Here is a 25,021-nt window from a genome sequence, read left to right as displayed (position 1 = left end):
CTAGATGTGGGGACGTATTCTCAAAGGTGCATTTGTCAGCTTTTTGTCCTCTCACCTCAAAATAGTGGTAGATACCAGGGCAGCAGAAGTGATTTCTGTGGCATGCACCCCAGGGTGAGAACCAAGTATAATAATGGAGTAGAAATAGTTTCCATTTGTTATACTTGGCATGTAGAAATCCATAGATTCTGAAACTGGGAAGGAACAATAAATCATCATGGAGAAGACAAGGTCGTCCCCAGGAAACCCTCCTATTCTGTTCCTTAGCCCTGAGCTAAAAGTATTTCCTAAATGCCTCCGATTGGGATATTTTTGTTTCCACAGCCAGTGCTGGTTTCAGGGGTACATAAAAAGCTCAGGTCTGAACTCTGGAAACCAGAAGCCTTTAGCCAGGAATTTGGAGACCAGGATGTGGACTTGGTGAACTGCAGGAATTGTGCTATAATTTCTGATGTGAAAGTTCGGGATTTCTGGGATGGCTTTGAGATCATATGCAGTAAGTAGCTTTGATATCTGGTTCAGTAATAGCAGACTAGAAAGTAAGCATCTATATGCCCAGCCCTGCCCCTGGAATGACAAATTACATCCTCTTGGTGGGAGGAACATTCTTTCCTGGTGCCAGCCAGGTAACTTGCATAGCAATCACATGGTCCCCAGAGCACACCTGGGCTTAAGCATGTAATTCCACAGGGTGTGTGGAGCACTTTCACTCAGTGGAAGGGGGCTTGAATCCCTGTGAGATGGAAAAATATAGCATGTACTAAAGTAGTGAGTGAGGAGAAGAAAGCCCATCTAGTCCATTACGGGGGTTTATAAGTCTGAAAATAAGAGCTTGGTCTCCTACAACATTTAGTTACTGGAAAATCAGGCAGCAGCCAACCCAGCAGATGTTTGTGGGAGTGCTTTCTGTCTTCCAGAGCGATTAAGGTCAGAAGATGGGCAGCCAATGGTGCTCAAACTCAAGGACTGGCCTCCTGGGGAAGATTTTCGGGACATGATGCCAACAAGGTTAGTGAACTACAGTGGGTCATCTTGAGAGACTTGTGCCTTGCTGAAGCCTTCACAAAGTAATCACAGAAAAGTGAACTTTGCCCCTTTTTTGTAGGTTTGAAGATCTGATGGAGAACCTTCCTCTGCCAGAATATACGAAACGAGATGGCCGGCTCAATCTGGCCTCGAGGCTACCCAGCTACTTTGTAAGGCCCGATCTGGGCCCCAAGATGTACAATGCCTACGGTATGAGGGAGAGGCCATAGTTGCCCATTTTGAACACTATTATTTCCATTTCACCTATAGAGGGAGTGTAGAGATGATAGAGGGCAAGTGACAAGTGCTGTAGAAGTTAATAGTATCCAGGATGGTTTTGAATATGTTTGCTTTTGTCATATTGATTTGAGTAACATCCATATGGACCCAGTCCATAAGCTTGTATATCTCCAGTAGTGAGAAAGTTTCCTCTCAAAAATTCTTTTTTTTTTTTTTTTGTTAAAGATTTTATTTTTTCCTTTTCTCCCCAAAGCCCCCTGGTACATAGTTGTATATTCTTTGTTATGGGTCCTTCTAGTTGTGGCATGTGGGACGCTGCCTCAGCATGGTTTGATGAGCAGTGCCATGTCTGTGTCCAGGATTCGAACCAACGAAACACTGGGCCGCCTGCAGCAGAGCGCGCAAACTTAACCACTCGTCCATGGGGCCAGCCCCTCAAAAATTCTATCCGAGGAGACATGAGTCTTAGCTTTCAAGAGACTTGATAAAATAATAGTGAAGGGGCCAGCCTGCCCGGGCACAGCGGTTAAGTTCACACGTTCCACTTTGGTGGCCCGGAGTTCACCAGTTTGGATCCCAGGTGTGGACATTGCACCGCTTGGCAAGGCATGCTGTGGCAGGCATCCCACATATAAAGGAGAGGAAGATGGGCACAGATGTTAGCTCAGGGCCAGTCTTCCTCAGCAAAAAAGAGGAGGATTGGCAGCAGATATTAGCTCAGAGCTAATCTTCCTCAAAAAAAAAAAAAAAAAGTGAAGAAGTCTGAGTGCCATGCTACCGAGCCAGCTCTTTGTGAAGTCACAATAATGTCCTACATCACTGTGAAAACCAAGCTTTATTTGAAAGACACTAATGTCCATATCTGTTTTGCTTTTGAAGGAGAGGTCATTTTTAGAGAGTGGAATTGGTTCAATGGCCAAAGCTAATAATAGTGTCAACTGAGCTAGAAAACAGCCTTAAAACACTAGAAAAGAGATGAGGAGAATGATTTCTTGATAAACAGATACACTTCACTCTCTCAATGTTACTCATTTAAGAACATCTTTGAGTATTTTTTCACTTGTAGGGTCTCCATGGATTCTTCAGAATATTGCCCTTTCACCTTTCATATCTTCCTTTTACCTTCAGGCTTGATAACAGCAGAAGACAGAAGAGTTGGCACAACAAATCTTCACTTAGATGTGTCTGATGCAGTTAATGTGATGGTGTATGTTGGGATCCCCATCGGGGAGGGTGCTCATGATGAAGGTACGATTCCTAGAACCCACTGCTTCAGGTTGGTAAGGCTTGGCCTCAGGAGTAGAATTAGGTATCTTCTTCCTCAGCCAAGGCCAGTGGCTTGTCCTTAAATCTCAACCAGGCCTGATGCATAGTAGGTGCCCAGTAGATGTTGCTAGACAAAGGGAGGTTCTAGCAGAGAAGAGTGCTACTTGTGTATCTTTGACCAGAATTATTCTCTTTATGGGAATGCTGCTGTTTTCCACTGAGTGTGTAGCCTCACAAAGAGGCTCGAAGAAAGGGCAAACTGGCCTACTTGGTCCATCAGCCAGATTAGCTGTGGGGTGACAGAGGGCAGAGCCAGGTCACTTGCACAGAAAGGAACCATAAAAATGATATTTTGCTGCATTTGCTCTCCCTGCCATCTCTCAGTGTGAAAATATGTGTTAATTATGAAAGTTTTAGAAAACAGACAATTTTTTTTCTTCTCTTTCTTATTCTTCTCCCCAAAGCCCCCCAGTACATAGTTGTATATTCTAGTTGTAGGTCCTTCTGGCTCTGCTATGTGGGACTCCACCTCAGCATGGCTTGATGAGCAGTGCTAGGTCCATGCCCAGGATCCAAACCGGTGAAACCCTGGGCCCTGACCTAGACAATTTTAAAGAAGAAAATAAGGGACTGGTCCCGTGGCCAGGTGGTTAAGTTCATGCACTCTGCTTCGGCAGCCCATGGTTTCACCTGTTCAGATTCTGGGCACCGACATGGCACCGTTCATAAGCCATGCTGAGGCGGTATCCCACATAACACAACCAGAAGAAACTGCAACTAGAATATACAACTATGTGCTGGGGGGCTTTGGGGAGAAGAAGAAGACAAAGACAAAGAAGAAAAGGATTGGCAACAGATATTAGCTCAGGTGCCAATCTTTAAAAAAATAAGAAATAAAACAATGAAGACAAAAACTCAAAATCTCAAGATTCAGGGATAATTAATGTCATTACTTTGGTATATTTCCTACCACATATTTGCTTTTGATGCTGCACACCTGCAGATCCTTCCATTATGTTGTCTTTTAAGGGACTGTAACAAACAAGCATTAGAAGCCAGCTATCTTAACTTGCCAAAGAAGCTTTATGCTTTGTGGCCTTAAATCTATAGAATTCTAGAGTTGAAGAGGTCTTGAGAAAGTACATAGAGTCCATCTACTTAGAGCAGGAAATAACCTACAATTTAAACATAAGGTATGACTACACAGTTTCAGGAAGAAATATGTTTTAAAGGAAAACTATACCTCCAAAAAATGCTGAGTCTCTATTAAGTAAGGAAGATTTAGTGTTATGCTTCCTGTGTATAGGAAGCTTAGACCAATATGAGTTTTGATTCTTTGATTTTATCTTATTACTCCAGAGAGATGGAGAATAGTGGAGACTAAACTTGTTTGAATTGGATATTTTGCTTCACTTGCAGGTTCTGAAATGACTGGTTCATTGAAATGTGTCATTTTGCTCTTTTCAGAGGTACTCAAGACAATTGACGAGGGAGATGCTGATGAGGTGACAAAGCAGAGGATTCACGACGGAAAGGAGAAGCCTGGTGCTTTGTGGCACATCTATGCAGCCAAGGATGCAGAGAAGATCCGGGAGCTACTCCGAAAGGTATGCCTCTGGGGGTGCTGAGACAGCCTGCCTAGGATTTCTTATGTGGAGTCCCTTGGTATTAAAGACCTGTACCTCTTGTCAAAATGCCCCAAAGACCTGAATTCACACTTAGAGGATTTTGACTAGAATAAAGCAGAAGCTTTGGCCCACTAGGGACATTGTGCTGCTGCAATTTGGATTTATGCTATTAATTATTGTTATGTATTTATTGATTTTTCCATCTTTGGGTTTTGGTCATGACTTCAGGTTGGAGAAGAGCAAGGCCAAGAGAATCCCCCTGATCATGACCCAATTCATGACCAAAGTTGGTACCTGGACCAGACTCTCCGTAAGCGACTCTATGAGGAGTATGGTGTGCAAGGCTGGGCCATCGTTCAGTTCCTGGGAGATGCTGTCTTCATACCTGCTGGAGCCCCTCACCAGGTGGGTTCCAATTTGGGAGTTGGGCTCCACAGTTCCATGGGCTTCCATTTTTCTGATTTTCTTGCTAATCTGGCAATAGATATAAATGGCTGGATTAGACTGATTGCGCTTAAACTGCAACTTATTTTTGCTTTTTAATTTTCTTCTACATAATTTTAAATGCTCATTTAAAAATTTTTGAACAATGGAGCCTGTTAAAGAAAAAGTGAAAGTCTCAGCCCAGCTACCTGTGCCATATCCCTTTCAATCCCCTCGTCCTCCTTCTGTAAAGGTAGCCGACTGTTAACAGTTTGGGATAGATTTTTCCAGGTCCCTTTCTGTGCGAATACTAACATTTTTATTTATAAATTTATACTTAGAGTTTTTCTGCATTTGTTTTTATAAAAAAGGAGTATTATTTTTGAAGCTTTTTTAAATTTTAAATATATCATGGACATTTTCCATGTGTTATTGAATCTCTAATGCCTGATGTTTTCCCTCTGTACTTTTTTCCCCTCCCAGGTGCACAATTTATACAGTTGCATAAAAGTAGCAGAAGACTTTGTATCTCCAGAACATGTAAAGCACTGTTTCCGCCTGACGCAGGAATTCAGGCATCTCTCTAACACTCACACAAACCATGAGGATAAACTGCAGGTAACTAACTCCTCCTTCCCCCCATTCTGTTTTCTCTTCTCCTACTCAGCTACCTACACAGGAGGCACATTCTGCTTTCTGAGGGTATTCTCTGGGCAGTATGCTGTGGAAAGGTGACTAAGGGAACTATGTCTGGGGGTATGGAGTCCTTCCATACCAGGAGGTATTTAATCAATCCCCTTCAGGTTGCCTTTAGAGAATACTCATCTTTTAACCTATTCATTTCCACGGACAGTCTTCTATTTCTCTGCCCCTGGGAGATACAGTGTGTCAGTGTCAGTAACTGACTAGGCTGACTTTCCCAGTCACTGGGAAAAGCACTGTGGCAGTGTGTGCTAAAGCATGTTTCTGAGAGGGGGTATTTCCCCCAAGCTGCTCCTGACAGCACATTTCTGTGCAGACTCAATTCCTTAGATCCCTCCTAGAGACTGCAATCCATGCCCTAAGAATTGTACTCACAGGGTGAGGATTGTTCCCCCCTTATAGATCTAAGCTGGACAATCAGATTAGGTTTTCCTCTGCTCCCGAAATGGATTGCAACTTTAAGGGCAGAATTTCATTGTTAATACACTTGGGTGCTTTAGGTGGCATGAAAAGAAAAAGAATAAGGAAGCATGATTCCCCAGGCAGAACTTCAGCAGTATAAATATATACTCTTCCAGCCTCTCACTTGTGGCCTGTTTTCCTCCATCATGCCTGTGACTCAGGTGTGTCTTCTTTGGTCAGTGACCAATGCGGTTGTAGATTTTTCTTGGCTGCTGGTAGATTAAATCACCTTAAACCCTGAGTCTGATCTGTTTTGCTATTCCTTTTTGAAAATTATTAAAGTTGTTATACAAAGTACAATCACATTGATAAATAGATAACATTGATATTATAGATATAGTGGAGATATTCAAGTACACATATTTCAGACCCCACCTCCATCAGGTCTCTACTTTTAACATGTCACCTCCAGCACTCCCAGTCCTCTGTCACTGCTTTATTTTTTCTGGTATATTTTTTACCATCTAACATACCATGTATTTTATCTGTTTATTTGTATCCCTGCTAGAACGTAAGCTATTTAAGCTTCATGAAGGCAGGGATTTTACTGTTTTATTCACTGCTTTTCCCTAGCACAATATCTGACACATAGTGGGAACTCACTAAATATTTGTTGAATAAACACAAAAAATTTAATAGAGAATAGCGTAAGGGCACTTGTGTGTCCATCACTCAGTTTAAGGAATAAAGCATCATATATATATACATATACAACATATACATTGTTGAAGTCTCTATGTACCCTTCCCCATTCCATCTCCTCACTTTCCCTTCCCAGAAATAGTCACCATCTTGGTTTAAAACTGTCTTTAGCTTGTTCATTTTATTTTAATAAGACTGTTCACTTTAATAATTTTTACTATATCTTCCTACTTCACACATAATCTATGTTCCTTTTAGACAAAGTGGAAAATGCATTTAAGCACAAAGGGAAAGAATATCCAATAATCCTACCTGCCCACTATTGTTTTAGTGCATTCGTAACCATGGAACCTTGGTTTCCCCAGTTTCTTACCTGTAAAGTGGGGAGAATGAGAGACTCTACCTCATAGGATTATGGTAAGGATTAAATGAAAGTCCACATAAAGAGCTTAGCAATAGTGCTGAGCACACTAAGCACATGGATGATGGTGATCATATAACCTTTCAAATGATTTAATCATTTTTTTAAATATAGATCTTATATCTTACGTGACTTGTAAATCATCTTTGGGATTGATTTGGGAAACATGCAGTCCTGGTTGAAGGGTTTCCTCACTAACCAGTAGGATTATAGTCAGTGTAGAACATACATTTTCGTTTCCAGAACACAGTATGGGGCTGCCATGAACTGACTGTGCTGATTGCTCTCTCCAGGTGAAGAACATCATTTATCATGCAGTGAAAGATGCTGTTGGCACCCTCAAGGCTCATGAATCCAAACTGGCAAGGTCTTAGGTGTGGAGAAATTCCAAACTCCCCTGTGAAGCAGGTCTTTCACTCACAACACATACAGGGAATGGCAGGGTTCTCTGCTGGAGCAGAGGCCTTCACTTGGAGCCAGTGTGGTCAGTATTACAAACTCTCCAGCCACTCTTTTCTACGCTGCCTCAACACTGAAGGTTGACACAGGAAAGTCACTGTTCACACACACAGTTTCAGACTCCAAGCCGAGGGTGCCACATCCCCATCCTGTGGCCTTTTGGGACTCTGCATTGCCTGAACATCGCTGGGCTTTCCTGCACATTCTCGTGATTTGAGATTCGTGGAAACCAGGAATGTGGGCACACCTTTCTTTTCTTTTTCTCTTGTGCCTAGTTAAGTGGGAATGTGTTTGGAGTAGGGGGAATCACATAACTGGTACAAGTAGGGGCTAATTGCATAAACCTGCCTGGTGGAGGCCTGACAGTTATTCTGCACTTGACCTCTGACACAGCCCATCCCAGGAGACGGGATGAAGCCATTCCCCACAATCTTTCCCGTGAACACTGGAGTCTTATAGGACCCAGGGAGAACCCACTGCTTTTCCCAGGAGGCTCCAGGATTAGGAAATGTGTGTATTTAGTGAAAAATAGGTTTGTAGTGAAATAGTTACTATTTCATGAAAGTAGATATTTTTAGAATTTTTGAAATACCACAGTTGTTTTCCTGGATTATGAGGAAAGGCACATTACATTTAGTCTTCCTTTCGATAAAACTCTTTGAAGAAATATGATTTTTAGAAGTCAACTGCCCATTATAGCACAAAATCAGCCAAAGCAGAATTTAAAAGAATTGGCTTTTTAGGATTCTTTTAGTCCCCGTTACCCCCCTACCCCCATCTCAGTCCTATCTTGAGGGAACAGCCATCTGAGAAAGAACTTTGTCATGTCTGAGCTGTGGTGTATTCCACACACACAAACACTGGTGACTACAGGAACCATTTTCACCTACTACCAGCGTTCCCTTGGGACTCCTCTTAAAGTTCCAAATACAAAGGAAAGTTTGATTTCCTACATCAGGCTTTTTGGTTTGGGGGTTTTTTGTCCAGAAATATTTTCGGTAAAACTTTCCAACTCAGTGGAGTTTTATTAAGAATTTATTTGAAAATGATGGAATTCATTGGCCCATAGGTACATTGGAAAATGTATCTATCTTCTTTCCAGCTGTACTGTAGTGCCCTGCAGGCTTGTTTATATGTTCACAGTTACTTTTTTTTTTTTTAATAAAAGTCATTTACTGTAGAATACTTTTAATTTCACTTTCTGTATTTTAATTTTGTTGAAGGGCTGATTGGGATTTCCATGTTCTTATTAAAAATCTAACAAATCTGTTTGGAGTGGACTAAATTTTTCCTGTGCCAGCCATTCTAAAAAGCAAGGCCAGGTTGAGGGTGGGGTTGGAGGTGGAGGATGGTTCACTTTCACATCTTCATTACATTGCTGCCTCCAATTATTATGCTTTGCTTCCTGAATTTGTGCCCAATTGGGAGAGGGAAGTGCCAGGTCATTGTGGTTTGTGGGCTTGGGGGTGAGGGAAGGGGCCACTTGGGAAGAGAGATGGGTTTTCCATAGTTTATGCTCTGTGAATGGAGTGAGAAAGATGGGGTCCCACCTTCCTGAGGCAGTCTGGGGGGAAAAGGCCATGGGGGGATGGCCTGAACAAAGTTTGGGGCAATGAATGTTGGAGTTCCTCAAAGCAGGAGGCCTGGCTGCCCACGTATGAAACATATGGCCCTGGATCCACCTCGGAGTTGGTGGCAGAAGACCCAAATGGGATTTATTTTTGTTTATCAGACAGCAATTAAAGTGGCTTTAGGGGTGATGAGGACAGACTGCATTCCAATTAGAAAAGGCCTTTTGAAGAGGAAGTTGTAAAGAATAGCAAGAGGGGTCATCAGAGGCTGCTTCTCTAGAGGCTGTTGGAAAACATCTTCCAAAGTGTTTGAGCCTGGAAATACAATTATCAGGGTGGAAATAGACCATTGTGTGGTTCAAGGATACTGAGTTTGAATAGGGCCGTAACTGAAATACAGAACTCTGAGCGTGTCCTTTCAGCCTGATGGGCACAGTTGATGCTGTGATCACCAAAAGGATTACTCCTCGGCATAAAGGGTAGAGGAATGCAGAAGCTTTGAAATGGGACAGGAAAGGAAAGCATGGGGGAAGGGTGGGTGCAGAGGTTGGAGCTTTGTTGCTTTGGTGAAAATCAAGAGGCAGGCTAGCCTACTTTCTAGATATAAATGTCTTCAGAATTAGGACATCCACTGCTGCCAGTGCTTGCTGATGGGGGTGGAACTGGAGCCCCTGATCCATCTCCAACCTGGACCCCAGGCCTCTCCCAGTCCCTCTGTTTGAAGAGAATCTGACTCCCCTGCCCCAGGGTATCCACCTTTTGAGAACAAGGCTCTGTTCCCCTGCGAAGCTTTGGAACTGACAACCTAAAAAGCAAATCAGATGGGGGTGGGTCCTCTTCCAACTGGGTTGATTGGTGATAGTCGGAAAGGGGTGGGGTGGGACAGGTGCAGCTATACCTTTGACTTCAGGAGTTGGGGGGCGGGTTCTTTACAGGGCCTGTGATGGAGGAGGAGGATTTGCTAGTCAGCAGTTGGGAGAAGTAGCCTGTTTAAACTTCCTGGGTTCATATCTCAGCAGCATGACTTAGAATTTCTGAAACCCTTGGCAAATTATTGAACCTCCCTAAGCTTCTCATTTCCTCATCTTCAAAATGAAGATAGTTATAGCCCCTGCCTTATAGAATGGTGGTAAAGATTCACTGAAATAATGCATGTGACGCTCTTAGCACAGGGCCTGGCACACAGTAAGCACTCAATAAGTCACAACTAGTATTCCTCGAAGGATTTTTAGGCCTTTCAGACTGATGTGGGCTGGGATATCAGGATGGAACCATGAAGGTGTGAGGACCTCAACCCAGGGCTTGGAACGCAAGAAAGTTGAACAAGCGATTAGAGGAAGGCAGGGCACCGAGGGTCAAAGGCGCATGCCCGGCGACAGCAGGTGCAGGGGGCGCGCCGCAGCCGCCACGGCCTCCCCTTTAAGAGCCGCCACCGCCCACGGTCCGCCGCTGCGGCAGGGACCTCCCCTTTAACGGCGGCGGCTCGGCGCTCCGCGGCCCCCGCGGCGGCTGCGGCTGCTACTGCGGCTCCTGCTGCCTCCTGCTGCCGCTGCCGCTCGACCTCCGGCAGCTGCATCCTCGGCCCGGGCCGGGTCCCCGCCCGGCCCCGCCATGGTGTCCTGGATCATCTCTCGCTTGGTGGTGTGAGTGCGGCAGCGGCGGGGCGCGGCCGGGGTGGGAGGGGGAGGGGGGCTAGGGATGGGAGCTGAGGTATATTGAAGCTGGGGATGGACCACTCCTTGACTTGACACAGCACAGTCACTTAAAGGCACATCGTCCCTATTTGGGGTCCCCAGAGACGTGGACGTGTGGAACCCAGGACTGGAGCGGAGAATATTCAGAGGAGCATGGCAGGCCTGGCTTCCTATCCCTTTTATTTTTAATTTCTCTGCTCCTTCGCCCTCCGTTATCCTGGAGGCTGATTTATGAGGGGAGGCGGGCATGTCCCTTCCCCCACCTAGCAGATCGGGGCTGGAGGAGCTCCTCAGACCTGGACCCTCATCTCCCTCGGGGGAGAGAGCTAATGGAAGAGTAGGGAGCAAGGCAGGGCCTCATTCCATAGCTTAGGGCCATAGGCAGCAGCCTTGGCCTCCCCAAAGAGCCCGGTCCCTCCTCCCTCTTCCACTGACTGTCAGGAGACTGAGGATAAGGGCACATGCTCTGAAGGCCCCCCAGGAAGGACATCTGGGTATCTGGAAGCAGAGATGCTTGGAGGACAAAATGTGGGAGGTAACCAGGAGAGGATGTGTGTGCTCAGCCTAGGATTGTGAAAGCCACGGAGGGGAGGGCTTTAGGTGTCCTTCATTCCAGGCTGTCAGCTACACCATGGAGCTATGTCCCTGCCACCTCCCCCAGGCCCCAGGAGGGAACCCTGCTCCCACAACCCCAGACTTTGCCCTTGAGGATTCTGTCCCCCACCCCATCTTCACAGGCCAAGTCAGAAGTATCCTGCCTCTATAAGGTGCGTCCATGTGGGAACAAGCAGTACCCACATGTTTTCAAGGGGCTGGGCCTGGCAGGGGCTCCAGGTGGGCCTCAGCCAACTCCTGCCCCAGCACAGGACCCTGGCTCTCTCTATGGGGGACTGATACCCCAGAATCCCCTCCCTGCTGCCTTCTTCCCTCTCAGTGCTCTCAAGTGCTTGTGTCCAGCTACCTCTAGATCCACCAGTTTCTCTCCTTCCTCTCCCCGATGCCACCCCAGAGGGAATCCAGGAGCCTCATGTCTCCATGTGGCCTTCAAAGTGGCTTTTCCCTCTTGTCTGGATGAGCTCCCTGAGGGGCATGAGTCTTCTCTCCTCTCATTCTCTCACCTGTGTCCTGTATGTGGTCTCTAACAGGGTCACCACCAGCCCCCGCTCCAGCCAGGGCCTTGAGCTCAGGGCCCTCCCCTGCACCTAATCCAAAGAGTGTTTACATGGGGGAATAAATTTCTTTGCCCCTCCCAGGACTTCCTGCCCTTATGCCCTGTGCTTCCCAGGGCAGGTCCTCAGGGCCACAGTGGTGCCTCTGAGTGCCAGGTAGAGTCCCCTGTTAGGTGGTGTCAGGTTCCCTTGCAGACCTGGCCCTACCCAGCCTGGCTCTGAAATAAGGAGGTAGGGAATAAAGACAGAAGGGTATGAATGGGCATAGTGTCTAGAGAAGGAAGACATCCCCATGGCAGTGACCAGACCCCCACTCCCCATGATATATTTGTGCATAACCAAGGATCATGGCTTAAGAGACCTTATTGGACCCTCTAGCCTCTGGGTCTTTCTCTACCTCAGGGGCTGGAGAAAAACTGAACAACAGAGAGGGAAGGGGCATCACCCTGTCTGGCTGAGGCCTCCATGCTTGTGTATCACTTGAGAATTGACTGCTTTGACCTTAACCCCTGACCTGAGTTCATCAATCCAGCTGATGCAGCACTGTGGAGTTCTGTGCCTTCTCCCCTTACCTACCCAGGGACTGATGCAGAGCTGGGAGGGAGAGGCCATGGCTCTTGGCCATGGGGCCCAGTAACCATGCCTGCCTCCCTAGGCTCATCTTTGGCACCTTGTACCCAGCGTATTCTTCCTACAAGGCCGTGAAGACAAAAAACGTGAAGGAATATGTGAGTGTATGACCCTTCATCTCCCACCCAACCCACATGGCAGAGATAGGGGAGGATAGTGGGTCACATTACAGATGGGGGTGACTTTGTACCAGTGCTGTCAGCACTGAGACCCTGGTCCAAAGGAGGTTCCTGTGTGTTCCTTTCCCCTAGCCCTGGTGTGATCCACAGGCAAAGTTGAGATCTTAAATGTCTCTTCCCTACAGCACTTCCAGCATGGTTGGCAGGCAGGGGTGGGGTCCTGGGTGTTCCCCCGAGGCCCCAGCCAATGCTGCCCTCTGTACCCTTAGGTGAAATGGATGATGTACTGGATCGTCTTTGCCTTCTTCACCACGGCTGAGACACTCACGGATATCGTGCTTTCCTGGTGAGGTCCAGCATCCCCTCCCTGCATCTCAGGGTCCAGGCCTCTGACTTTCTCTATCCAGCCAGTAAAATAGAAGATTCAGACCCAGGGTGGAGTCCCCCCCGTAGTTCCATGAGATCCTGGATGCCACCACCCACATCCAGGCCTGTCTTGATCAGAATAAGGACAGACATAACCTCCACATTTTTTCTGGTGGCAGCCAAAGCACCACAATAGATTCAAGAAACCTGCTGCTGCCAGACTTACTGTGACTTTGGGGAGGTCGCAGCTATTTAGGCCTCAGTTTCCCTATTTGTAAAATAGGCATATGATTCAACCCTGTAAACTTTGGATGCTTGTATTTCAAAGGCATTTTCCAGGCACTGCTGTACTACTTGCGAGCACTTTGAGGACAGGAAATGTCTTAACCCTCTGTATATTGACAGCAGGAACTCAAAAATGTTTATTTAATGCCTTTTAAAAATGCCTTTTAGAAGAGAGGACTAACAGCACAGTACATTGGAAGTCAAGAGAAGAGAGTTTTACAGAGAGATAGAGACAAAAGATCATTGCATTTGTAGATGACAAGGGCCTATGGCCTTTGAGGAAAATTGTTTCAGCAGAGGAAGTTGAGTGGGGTCAGACTAGGAAAGAGTGATGGGTTAGAAATTGAGGAGAGTGAGTACAGATGCTTCTTGACACGAGCAAAGGAGAGAGCTTTGATGAAGGCTTTGTAAGGAGACCTGCCTGAAGGAGTTTGTGGCTTGAGGAGAAGGAGCCTGGTGGGGAATGGAGAAAAGTCCTTAAAAGCAAGGGGCATGTCCTAGCTGCGAGGGAGGGGACTCAGAGCACAGTTGGAGAAGCCCCAGTCTTCTTCATGGGAGGAAGGGCAGGAAGAGAAGAGAGTGAGGACGGACCCAGGAGTCCACCTGGGAGGTTAGGGAGCTCGCCTTGGTGCTGACCCCAGGACAGAGGAGTGGGGCCTTCTCTCAGCGTGAGAGAGCTGGGACTCTGAGAGAGAAGAGGCTGAGGAGAGCCGCTGCTGAGGGGAATTTCTGCCGGGGTCTCTTCTCACCTTCCCACTCGGGGTCTCAGTTGAGCCTCCCAGCCCCCTTGAGATTAGAAATGACCAGTTTCCTGAGCTACATGGGGACCCTAGTGCACTAAGGGGTTGGGGGCTGGCCAGGGTCATGCAGAGGGTCATATCCCGGGCTCTGCCACTTGCCTCTGTCCCCCCAACAGGTTCCCCTTCTACTTTGAGCTCAAGATCGCCTTCGTGATTTGGCTGCTGTCCCCTTACACCAAGGGCTCCAGTGTGCTCTACCGCAAGTTCGTGCACCCGACACTGTCCAACAAGGAGAAGGTTTGCCCCCGCGCGTGCCCACCCCCCCGACCCCCACCCCCGCCTCAGCTCACTTCCCAGCCTGCCCCAGGCCACGGCACCCTATGCCTGCAGCCACATCCATTCCTGGCTCTCCCCGTGGGTACCCAGAGCCTAAAGTGACCTGGCAGGGCCTGGCCTCCTGGAGCAGGCAGTGCCTTTGTCCAGGTGTGAACAAGAGCAGGGCAGGGCCTGGCCATCAGAGCCCAGCCCTCACCTCCCCTTCCTTCCCCTCCAACCTCTCAGGAGATTGACGAGTACATCACACAGGCCCGAGACAAGAGCTATGAGACCATGATGAGAGTGGGCAAGAGAGGCCTGAACCTGGCCGCCAATGCGGCAGTCACGGCTGCTGCCAAGGTGAGATGGGGGCAGACCCAGTTGCCCAGAGCCCCACCTTATTCATCTCATCCCCCTGTCCATGCCCCTTTGCTGCCATCCTGTCCTCAGGGCTGTGAAAGTTTGGGGCTTGTGCAGCTTGGGGTTGCAGTCCTGGCTCTACTACCCTCCAGCTAAGTGACTTCCACCTCCAAGCCACAGTTTCCTCATCTGTCCAAAGGGAAAGTATGGCCCCAGCCTGTCAGTGCTGTTGTAGAACTGGGTGAGGATGCAGTGGGGAAATCACTGAATGCCGTAGCTGCCCAGTGCTCTCTGGTGACCTCTATCTCCACCCCGCCCCTTCCTCCGGTTCTCCGGCGCGGTGGTAACCCTAGGGCCAGGGGGTGCTGTCAGAGAAGCTCCGAAGCTTCAGCATGCAGGACCTGACCCTGATCCGGGACGAGGATGCACTGCCCCTACAGGGACCTGAAGGCCGCCTCCGACCCAGCCCCGGCAGCCTCCTGGACACCATTGAGGACTTAGGTACAGGCAGAGCCCGGGGCTGGGCAGGGTGACACGAGGGCAAGGAGGCCAGGTGGGAAAGACACCTGGCCCCTGTTCTTTCCTCCCCTCAACCAGGAGATGATGCTGCCCTGAATTTAAGGTCTAGCACGAGCCAGGCAGATCCTCGGACAGAGACCTCTGAGGATGACATGGGGGACAAGGCCCCTAAGAGGGTCAAATCCATCAAAAAAGTGCCCAAAGCAGAGGTAAGAGCCCGGGCCAGAGCTTGGGAATGGGGAGGGGCTTGTGGCTCCAAGCTGAGCCTTCTGTCTTCCTCCCTCCTTCCCACAGCCACTGGCTTCCAAGACGCTGAAGACCCGGCCCAAGAAGAAGACCTCTGGCGGGGGCGACTCGGCTTGAGGTCCTGACCCCCACAGGCTGCAGAGCCCCTGCTTCACACTGTGCCAGTAGCCCACATTTCTCAGGCCCCAGGGCCCCTCCGATGGCTGTTTCCAGTGCCTGCCCGGTGGCCACTCCTCTGGAAGGGCTTAGAAAAGAGGAGGGAGGCCCTGCTGTGGGAGTTGAGGGTAGAGGCTGGACCAGGAGCTGAGGATTGAGCCACCCAAGGAGGTGGGGGCTCCTCAGAGCCTGAACCGCTATTCTCCCCGCTCCAGCCCTGCCACCACCCACCCAGTGCCTTGCTGAAGACCATGGCCATCCCCTTCTCTGAGGTCCTAACATGCCCGCCCTGTGCTCCCTGGCCCTGTGCTCCCTGGGTCGGGGGTGGGGGGCATCACAGCCCAGATTGAGCAGAGTTGGCCTGAAGGCACCCGAGAAAGAGGGAGGGAGTGGGGAAGGCCTCGGAGAACCTGGGCAGAGGCTCCAGGCCACAGCTGTGAATGGTGGACAAGGGCTTAGTGTGTGCTTAAATGACCAGGATGGCCAGGCAGGCCAGAGCTGCAGCTGGGGGCATTGGGTGGGGCTCTGTTTTACATGTCCCTGCTCAAAAGAGGTGGGGTTCCAGGGGGTGTGTATGAGTGAGTGTATTTGTGTATCTTTCTGGGTCTAGAGCAGGGGGATTTGGGGTAAAGGACTTTGCTTCTAGCAGTGACCTCCTCCCACCCTTAGCCAGCTGGCCCTTTCCCCCTCTCAACCCTCCCTCCCCGTCTCTGAGCCTCAGAGGACCCAGCCCATGAGAGGGAGGGACTCCAAGCGGCCTCTCACCTCCTCTGCCTTCAATCTCCTTTCGCCTCCTCCCATTCCTGCCCTGCCCCTGGGCTGAGCTCCTTTACCCTCAGGGCCCCTGTAGAGGCCGCTGCTGAGCCAGCTTCTTTTCTCCTCACCTGGGGACCCATCCTCCTGTCCCCCAGGGTCCTCTTCCTGTGCCAAGCAGATTGGGCCCCTTGTGAGCAGACCCCTGTCAGAGCCCAGCCTTTGCCCCACACCCTGCCCCAGCTTCTGCCGTGGCTTCAGTCAGGGCCAGGAGGAATGTGTGAAGAAAAAAAATTTAGGAGCCAAGGGGCTCCCAATTCCATGGAAAGAGGGTGCCCATTGGACCTTTGGCACTGGATGAGCCAATAAACCAAACTCTGGCACCTCATTTATTTCAGCCTTGTACTTTGTTCTCGCCCCACCAGTCCATAGGAGAGAAGGACCTCAAGTGAGAAGCAGGGTCCAGCTGTGGGAGAGAGAGGGGAAGAGGTCAGACTCTGAACCCTAGGAGCTCTGATCTCCAAAGTAAGAAATAGCCTTGAGCTGGTTCAGTCAGGGAAAATGGTTTTGGGGTTCAAGATAGAGCCAGAGGGGCCAGAACTGAAGAAGGGCTAGGGGCCCCAACCCTCAAAAGTTGTCTTGTTCCTCAGAATCCTGCCCTGAGATCCCCTCCCCGACTGGACCTTCTGTGCCAGGTGTAAGCTCTGGGGACAAAGACCCTGAAGAGGCCCCCAAGGAAGAGAGGATGGTATATGGGGGCTGCTGGGCAGGGCTAGGGGATTGTATGGCCACAGTCCAGAAAGGCTAAAAAATGTTGGAGGGGAGCTGTGAGCCAGAGACTCTGAAAGGAGGAGAGGGGTGGGTTGGGGGAAGAGGTAGAGATAGGGAACCAGCTCCCCGTGGTTCATGTCCAACCCTGGAGACAGAGGAAGACAGGGAAGCAAAGGCTAGGGCCAAAGAGGCATGCTTATGGGGCCCAAGGAGGGAGAGGCCGAGCCCTGAGCTCCTAGGCTAGGTTGGAGGAGGGACAGAGGAGGAGGCTGCAGGGCATGAGGTCGGAGCCCTTGGGAGGTAGAGCCAAGGCCACCAGAAGGGGCACAACTCACTGGAGATGAGGCCCTGGAAGGCAGAACCCAGGAGGAGGAAAAGGATGGCAGAGGAGCAGAGGCAGCATCTGAGGAGATGAACAAAGGAAAAGAGAGGAGAGGGAGGGGGGAGAGAGCGAGGGAAGGAGGAGGGAGGGAGACGGGAGCAGAGAAACAGCAGCTCAGCCTTGTGGAAGGAAAATGGAAGAAGCAGAGCATGGGATGGGTAGGGGCGTGTGGGGACCTAGCCCCAGGCTCTGAATCCCAAGGTGGGCAAAATGCCCCTACATCAGGCATTCCTCTCCCTTTCCTGGCATCACAGGGGCACATCCTCCAGCCACACTTGAGCCAAGCTGGCCCAGAACCTCCTGAACTAAGCTCCCAGTGGAGGTGGGGTATGCAATGCTCTTTCCATCCTCCCTGGAATCCTCCAGTCAACAGCTCTCTGAAGGGCATGCCTTTCACCGTTGGTCTCTGAGCAAATTGGCCCCTTTCTCTATCAGAGAGGAGGGGAAGTGTCAGGGTAGAATTCAGGGGAGAGCTTCCCTTGTTCTAGAAAGATCTCCAGAGAGTAAGATGCTGCAGTCTCATGCTAGCAGCTACCATATGGCCAGGAAACCAGGTTAGGCCCTCTCTAACCTAAATCCCATTTGCTACATATCACACACACACACACACACACACACACACTCGCACCCACAAGGACCGGTGGCTAAGGAGGTCTCTGCCAGATTCCACATTGCCAGGCTCTCCATGCACATCTGGGTTTCCCTGTGTCAACAGGAACATGCTCAGATTTCCAAGCTCATTGGTCCGTTGCCATGGAAACACTCAGTCTCCTAGAACTCGGCACAGGGCCTGGCCCCTGTGATGCAGGGGAGGAGAGAAGAGATGGAGGTGAGAAAAAGAACTGGGGAAAGGCTCCTGGGAGGAGGCTGGGGGAATGCAGCTGGGTCTAGGTGACCCCTTGCTGTCTCATTCCCTGGGGCCACCTGCCCTCTCCCCTCTGCCTCCGTAGCTCTCTCTAGGTCAGGAGGGTGGGGAAGAGATGCCAGAACAGAGGTATATGGCTATAGCTACGTGGAGGGAGCCTGATTGCTGCCTGGGTCCCCACTGGACATTGAGAGATACTGGCTTTGGAGTGACGGCTGAGTTCTAGCCCTGTGTCCCATCTTGGAGACACTGGGCAGCTCTCCAAGCCTAAGGTCCCTGGCTAGAACGGCCTTGGGCCTAGAACTGCTTCAGCTGGCTCCCCCGCCTTTTCTTGTGTGTGCCCCGCACCCAGAGAACCTGCTTAAAATGGGATTTCCAGGCCGTGACGTCAGAGAAAAGCCAGCAGCCCCAGCCTGTGCCAGCTCTTCCTTGATCAGCAGAGCTGAGCCCAGCCTTGCTCAGCCTGGAGGAAAGGGGGGTGAAGCAAAGAAGGGAGGGGCTCTGGGGGCTCTGGGCCATGGTTCCCATATCTGTGGCATCCAGGATAATAGGTAGACTGTTTCCAAGCCAATAGCGACTGCTGGCTTCCCTGCTGCCTTATATCTCAGCCAGTATATGATCATCTCCCTCCAAAATTCCCTGTTTTTCCCCTTCTGAGCTGGGCAGGCCTGCCTAGAGGAGGAGGGCACCTCAAGTCTTAGAGCCATTTGGGTTCTCCCTGAGAGCTTGTCCCATATCCACGCTGGAGGCAGCGATGGATGAGCGGGATGCCTGCAAGGAGGAAACTGCCCACAAGGTGGCGCAGCTCCCTCCCAATGTGGGATTCCCGGGCCCCTGCAGAGAACAATCTTTCCTGCAGCCAGTCTGCTTAAGGGCTGGTGAGCAAGGTTCTCATGCCCCACTCCCTGGAGTTGGAGGTTCACGAGGAAAGCACCCTACAGGTGAACAGTCCATGGATAGCAATAGCTATGGATTCTCAAGCTATTGCTTCCTAAGCCCAGCCTGTGTGCCCACCCCATGCCCACTCCCCACAGGAGAGATGGTCAGACCCACAGGAAAGTTATGCCCTTTGGGTGAGAATCAGGCACCCTCCTAGGAGTGGGAAAATTGCCAAGCTGACCCTGGGAGGACGCTGCAGCCCAAGGGACCCAATCTGGGCTTCTGAAATGGCATCTAGAGAGGCTGCTGGGGCTGATTTCAGGGTCAGATAGGGAGAGGGACCCAAGAGGTGGTAAGGGGCAGGGAACTTGGGAGGGGCAGGTTGGGCCCAGAGGGAGGGAAGCTCACCCAGCTGCAGGATTCCCTGGATATGATCTCCTTGGTGGCCACAGGGGCGGTCCCAAGCCTGCCCCAGGTTTCCCTGTCCCTTGCCCTTCCCTTATTTTCATGTGGGGTACAGTGGGGTTAAAAAAGGAGACAAAGACCCTAATCCCCAATCCGTGGAATCCCAAGGTTGTTTTGCAGGAGCCAGGGCTGGGGCTCCTCGATGACCTACCTTTCCCTGACCTCTTCCCCAAACTGACCGCACCAGCCCTGCATCTCTAATGAATTACCCTCTCCTTTTGTCCCAGCCAGATGAGTGATCAATAAATAATGCTGCCTGAAATATTGATGGCGAGTTTTACACCAGCATCCCTTAGCTGTGCCTGTCATTGTGGAACTGAAAAGCTGACAGAGAATGCATGGCCCCCCAGAGAGCTCTTTCCTGTCTCTGCCAATGGAGGGTCTTTCTTTGCCAAGATTTCTACCTGTTCCCATCTCAGCCAGAATCATGATTCATTCCCATCAACCAAGAAGAGGAAAGGTCCCCCAAAGACTGACTCATCCAGCCCACCCTCCCACTCCCAGGAGGGATGGGGTAAGCTAAACCAAGCAGAGACCCTTCTTGATACCTTGTCTCCTATGATGCGATTGAGATCCCGTTTCCTCTGTTCCATGTCCATCTTGGACCTGCCACGTCCAGCTTTCTGAGTGGCAACTCAGAAGGAGACCTACAGCTTCCCTGCCCCTACCTCAGCTATTTAGAGCTGAGCAGACTTCTCTGGCCCAAGTCACTCTCATCTGGTGGTGTTCTCCCCGGAAGAAGGGGTGGGGAGAAGAGGAGGAGGAGGTGGAAGCTCTTGAGCCCTCTTGAGCCCAAATCACCCAGTGCCAGGCTCCTTTGCAGAAGCCAGATTTTCAAATTTTGCATGTGCAGTGCCTTCTGCCCAAGCACTCTTGTTCTCCTGCTGTGACTCCCCTACCCTGCCCTGTCCAAGCCCCCGGGGCATCCTATTTTTCCTCCCTGACAGCACACATGTTCCCCAGGCAGTGGGTCTACCTGGTTCACCACTGTTTCCCCAACATCTAGTATGGGGCCTGGCATGCAATAAGCACTCGGCACATTTTTGTGGAGTGTTGAATGATGTCCCTGCAGCATCTTCCACTCCTGGAAAAACACCAACCTTCAAACCTTAGTGTCTCTCTGCTGAGCTGTTTGCCTGCACCTAGGGATGGTGTCTGTGCTAAATAGCAGCTGCCCAGATCAGCTCCCCTCGCTCTGACTCCCCCTGCATGCGCTCATGCTCACTTGCTCTCCTTTTCTCTCTCACACACACACAGATGGGAGTCAGCTTTCCAGCCACATTCAGTTCTCACTTTAATTCAAAAGCTAAAATGAGAAGAAGAGCAGCTTCACACTCCCAATTTAGCCTGGGAGAGAAAAAGGAGACAGCCTGGATGTTGCCAGGGAAAGGAGAAAGTTGGGTCTGGGGTGGGGAGTAGTGGCAAACATACCCAGGGCCCAAGAGAAAACGATGAAACCCTCACCATCCAGCTCCTAGAAATAAACCATCCAGAGCTTTGACCCCAGAGTGAGCCCTACAAAGCCTCTTTCCTAGACCAGTGCAGCATTCCGGGCATGACCCCGTCCAGGGGTGGGATTAGGTGAGGCAGAGGACACTCTGGTTATTAAAACTATCCAAAGAGGGAGAAGCTGCTGCTTTGATCACTGTGGTAGGAAACCGGGAAGTCTTTCTTAAATCTAACTTTAATCCCTCTTGTGATAACTGGAACAGATGATGAATAAAAACAGAGCCCACAAAAAGATACTTGCCCACTAATATTCACAGCAGCATTATTCCCAGTAGTCAAAAGGTATAAACAACCCAAATGTCCATCAACAGATGAAGGGATAAACACAATGTGGTCTATACATACAATGGAATATTATTCAGCCATAAAAATGGATGAAATTCTGACACATGCTACAACCTTGAAACCTTGAACCTTGAAAATATTAAGTGAAATAAGCCAGACACAAAAGGACAAACATTATGATTCCAGTTACATGAGGTACCTAGAATAGGCAAATTCATAGGACAGAAACTATAATAGAGGTTACCAGGGGCTAGGGGAGGGAGCAGGCCGGGGAACTATTAATTTATGCATACAGAGTTTCTGTTAGGGATGATGAAAAAGTTCTGGAAATGAATAGTGGTGATGGTTGCACAACATTGTGAATGTAGTAAATGACACCAAATCACATGCTTAAAAATGGTTAAAATGGTAAATTTTATGTTATGTATATTTTACCACAATAAATTTTTTAAAAAGATAGTGAGCCCAAAGTCAGACACTGAGTGCAAAGTCAGCTTCAAGAGACCATCATCCTGCCATGATGGACCTCTCTGTGGCTCCACCAGAGGTAAACTGGGTCCCAGAAGTTCCAAAGATGCCCTCCCTCTGCCCACTGATAGGAACAGAAGGGCTGCCTCTGCCCAGAGCAAAGCAGAGACCCCTCTGCAGATGTTCCTCGGAACCGGAGCTGATGCTCCCTCCCTCTCATCACCACGTGTCAGTGTGATAATCTGGATGGAAGCTCTTCCTCTTGGTTCTGGGTACCAGCTTCCTTTTCAGTCGCTCATTTTGACTCTGCCCTAAAACAGGGTTCCCATACGGTGGAGTAGACAGGGAGACAGTTGGAGGAGGAAAAAGAGAGGACTTTTCCATCCAGCCTCTCCAACTACCCTATTGCCACTGTACCAAGGGAAATGGATGCACCTTTGGGTGAGCTGCCTGTCAGTAAATTTGGGTGTCAGATTTTCTTGCTCTCTGCCTATGATGGGGAGGCCCCTGAAGGGAGCCTCTGTGCTAGCTGGTGCTGATGCAGCCAGAGCTCACCCTCTCTCCGGGACAAATGCAGGGCTTCCTGGCTGGTCTCACCCCTAGCCCTCCTCGACCCAGCCTCCTGCAATTATTTAAAAATGGTGAGGAGCTGGCTCTCTGATTATCCAGGAACCACTTCAGTGGGTAGGAGCAACATTAGGGGCTCCCACCGTCACTATGCTTCCCCCACAATAGCATGGCTCACTCTGTTGTAATTGCTTGTTAACTTGTCTGTCTTCCCCCACTAGGCTGTGAACTGCAAAAGGTGTATCCCCTTACTCCTCTTTGTATCTTTAATGCCTAGAGCAGAGTAGATGTTTGATAAATAATTGCTGAATGGATGAATTGAAATGATCTGTTCACATGTCTATTCAGCTTGACTCAAGAACCCCTGTAGGGCGAAAGCTTTGTCCAACTCATTCTGGGACCCCAGAGAACAGTTCTCGGTATGAGCTGGGATTTAGCCAGAGAGTTCTGAGGCCAGACTGTCTGGAATCCTGGCTCCACCATTGCCCAGCTCTTTGACCTTGAGCAAGTCTCCTGCCCTCTCTGAGCCTGTTTCCTCATCAATGAAATGGAGGTAAGAATGGTACCTACTTCGTAGGCATTGCGGGGACAAATGCCTGTCAAGCGTTTAGCACAGAACCTGTGACACTGCAAGTGTGTCTTGGGGGGGGGGGGGGGGGGGGGGTAGAGAATGCATCTAGAGATTAAGGAAAATCATAGAAAACAAGCACCATTACTGATCCCTGTGTCCTGGTGTTTAGGGGGTGGTGAGGTCAGTGCCAGAGTGGGGCAACCCTGGGGGCTGCCTGCCCCCTCCTCCCTCCCTCCCCCTCCCACCAAGTCTGCAGAATTGAAGCTCACCCACCACGAAGCTGAGCAGCCCCGGCGCTGGGCGGTGGTGAGGGGCCAGAAATAACCACTGTTGCTATTCCTGCCTTTCTGGGCTGGATGGGAACACTGCCTTTCTAATCTAAAGGCTGCTCGAGACTTCCTGCACATCAGTGGGCTCTTATGTAATGCTCCCCTCCCTCTGCCTGCCCATGAGCTTCCAGAGATTTCTGCAGCAGACTTTGCTGCACATTCAGCTGGGGGTGGAGGGTGCAAAGCAGTCACCACAGGCTGGATCGTCCTCTAAGCCCAGGGTCCTGCCACCCTCGGGCCTGGGAGAGGGACTACCCAGCACAGGGCAGAGGGACAGATGACCAAGGACAGCAGCCTCTTCTGCATCTGCAGGGCACTCTGGGGCAGAGAGGACCCATAAAGCCCTACTTAAGTGTTCATCTACCTCTACCCACTCCCTCTTCCCTTAACAGACCCTCTGTGCCACCTCCCCAAGTTATTATGCCTCAGGGTCTTCCATTTCAGGCCCAACCTAACTCTCTCTGGCACATGACCCCTCAGGCAGACTCTGAGGACAGCAGCCCAGCCCAACTCTCTCAGGCAGATGACCGTACCTGGGCCAAATCCTCCATGGTCTCTTCCCTGCGGTCCCTGGATCTCGTCCAGAACATGCCAGGCACCCTCTTCAGAGCCCAGGGGACCCTCTCTGCCTCAGGCCTCAGCATCACTCTGCATGGGCCCTTCTCCACCTATCCTGGGACTCAGGGGTCTCCTCTGGCATGCTGTTTCCTCATCTGTAATTGGAGTAGATGAGACGGCTTCAAACTCCGACACTCTGGGATGCTCCTCTCTTTTATCTCCCCTGTATTTCTTGATGTCTCCATTTCTCCCCACTCTCTCAGTGCACCTTCTGTCCCACTCCATACCTGGCCTCTTCAGGTTTCCTCTCACCCCTCAAGACCCCCCTCAGGGTGGGAGCAGAGCTGCCCCCAGACCCATTGAAGGCCAGGCCCTCCATGTTTCCTGCAGAGCCCATCAGCCATCGGAAAGTGTGACAGGCGCCCCAGACAGAATGAAGAGAGAGTCACTTCCTGAGCCCCGGGCTGGCCACAGCAGTGGCAAACCACCGATCTGAGCAGCACATGTGGGTGCTGACGTAGCCCGGGGCTGGGGAAGAGGAAGTGGCAATGGAAAATGGGGCTTGTTTTCCTTTGAGAGCTGCAGCCCGCTCAACCCCAGGCCAAGTGTCCGAGACATGATAGTTCCCACTGGTTTCTCCTGGAGCCTCAGCTGCCACGGGCAACCTCAGTTCTGCTCTCACCTCTGCCCCCTCCTCCTCTCCCGTTTGCAAGGAAAATCTGAGTGTAGATAGCTCAGACCTGCAGACCCTCTGAGGGCCTCTCATCTCTCCCAGGGCTTCTGGCACCAGTCACCTAGCAGGCAAGGTCTGAGTCTTAGACTCATCCCTAAGTAACCCTTGAGGCCCCGTGGGCACCCAGGCCAGGGTACAGGAGTGGCTCATAGCCTTCCTTACTCCTCATCTGGTTTCCTGTAGGCCCCAGGCCAGTTGTCCCATCTGGGGTATTGGTCACAAGTTGGGTGCTCACGAGCCCAAACTGAGATTTGGCTCCTTGGGAGGAGAGCCCGATGTCACCATGTCTCCTTCCCTTCCTGTCCCCCCAGTCTCAGGAAACAGAAGTGTGCCATTGGCCAAAAGACAGACCAGGGGAGAGTGGGGATAACTCAGATGCCCCAGCCCTGCTGTTGAGAAGATAGGCCAGCAGCACAACCCTGAGTACGGAGCAGGGTTTCAGGCCTT

At 50.3% G+C, this 25,021-nt stretch overlaps 2 protein-coding genes across 3 annotated transcripts in view; both read left to right on the top strand.

The window, feature by feature from the left end:
* KDM3B (lysine demethylase 3B) overlaps positions 1–8,536 on the top strand; it is a 56,164-nt gene extending 47,628 nt beyond the window's left edge. Inside the window, exons 17-24 of the mRNA XM_046666254.1 lie at positions 325–496; positions 918–1,008; positions 1,106–1,236; positions 2,395–2,514; positions 4,000–4,139; positions 4,389–4,565; positions 5,067–5,201; positions 7,104–8,536. Of these exons, the coding sequence (XP_046522210.1) occupies positions 325–496; positions 918–1,008; positions 1,106–1,236; positions 2,395–2,514; positions 4,000–4,139; positions 4,389–4,565; positions 5,067–5,201; positions 7,104–7,184 (1,047 nt within the window). The 3' untranslated portion in view covers positions 7,185–8,536. The remainder of the gene's footprint in view (positions 1–324; positions 497–917; positions 1,009–1,105; positions 1,237–2,394; positions 2,515–3,999; positions 4,140–4,388; positions 4,566–5,066; positions 5,202–7,103) is intronic.
* A 1,784-nt stretch (positions 8,537–10,320) lies between these two features.
* REEP2 (receptor accessory protein 2) lies at positions 10,321–16,566 on the top strand. Of its 2 annotated transcripts, none has more exons than XM_046667252.1 (8): positions 10,321–10,483; positions 12,359–12,431; positions 12,722–12,798; positions 14,020–14,140; positions 14,405–14,518; positions 14,878–15,019; positions 15,116–15,246; positions 15,332–16,566. In XM_046667252.1, the coding sequence occupies exons 1-8, from the start codon at positions 10,452–10,454 to the stop codon at positions 15,398–15,400; spliced, it is 759 nt and encodes a 252-aa protein (XP_046523208.1). In that variant the 5' UTR covers positions 10,321–10,451; the 3' UTR covers positions 15,401–16,566. The 2 variants fall into 2 exon arrangements, with proteins under 2 accessions (XP_046523208.1, XP_046523207.1); XM_046667251.1 differs by having other exon boundaries at positions 14,872–15,019.
* The last annotated feature ends 8,455 nt before the right edge of the window (positions 16,567–25,021 follow it).

The sequence above is a fragment of the Equus quagga genome, chromosome 7, assembly GCF_021613505.1.
Source record: "Equus quagga isolate Etosha38 chromosome 7, UCLA_HA_Equagga_1.0, whole genome shotgun sequence".
Classification (NCBI taxonomy): domain Eukaryota; kingdom Metazoa; phylum Chordata; class Mammalia; order Perissodactyla; family Equidae; genus Equus; species Equus quagga.
Note: the sequence above shows the minus strand (reverse complement) of the source record. Positions and strands in the feature narration are given on the sequence as shown.

Excerpts from the sequence above, each read along its gene's own strand:
- REEP2 (XM_046667251.1), top strand. The coding sequence starts at position 10,452 with ATGGTGTCCTGGATCATCTCTCGCTTGGTGGT. Across the intron at positions 14,519-14,871 it reads CAGTCACGGCTGCTGCCAAG|GGCCAGGGGGTGCTGTCAGA; the intron begins GTGAGATGGGGG and ends TGGTAACCCTAG. Across the intron at positions 15,020-15,115 it reads GGACACCATTGAGGACTTAG|GAGATGATGCTGCCCTGAAT; the intron begins GTACAGGCAGAG and ends CCCCTCAACCAG.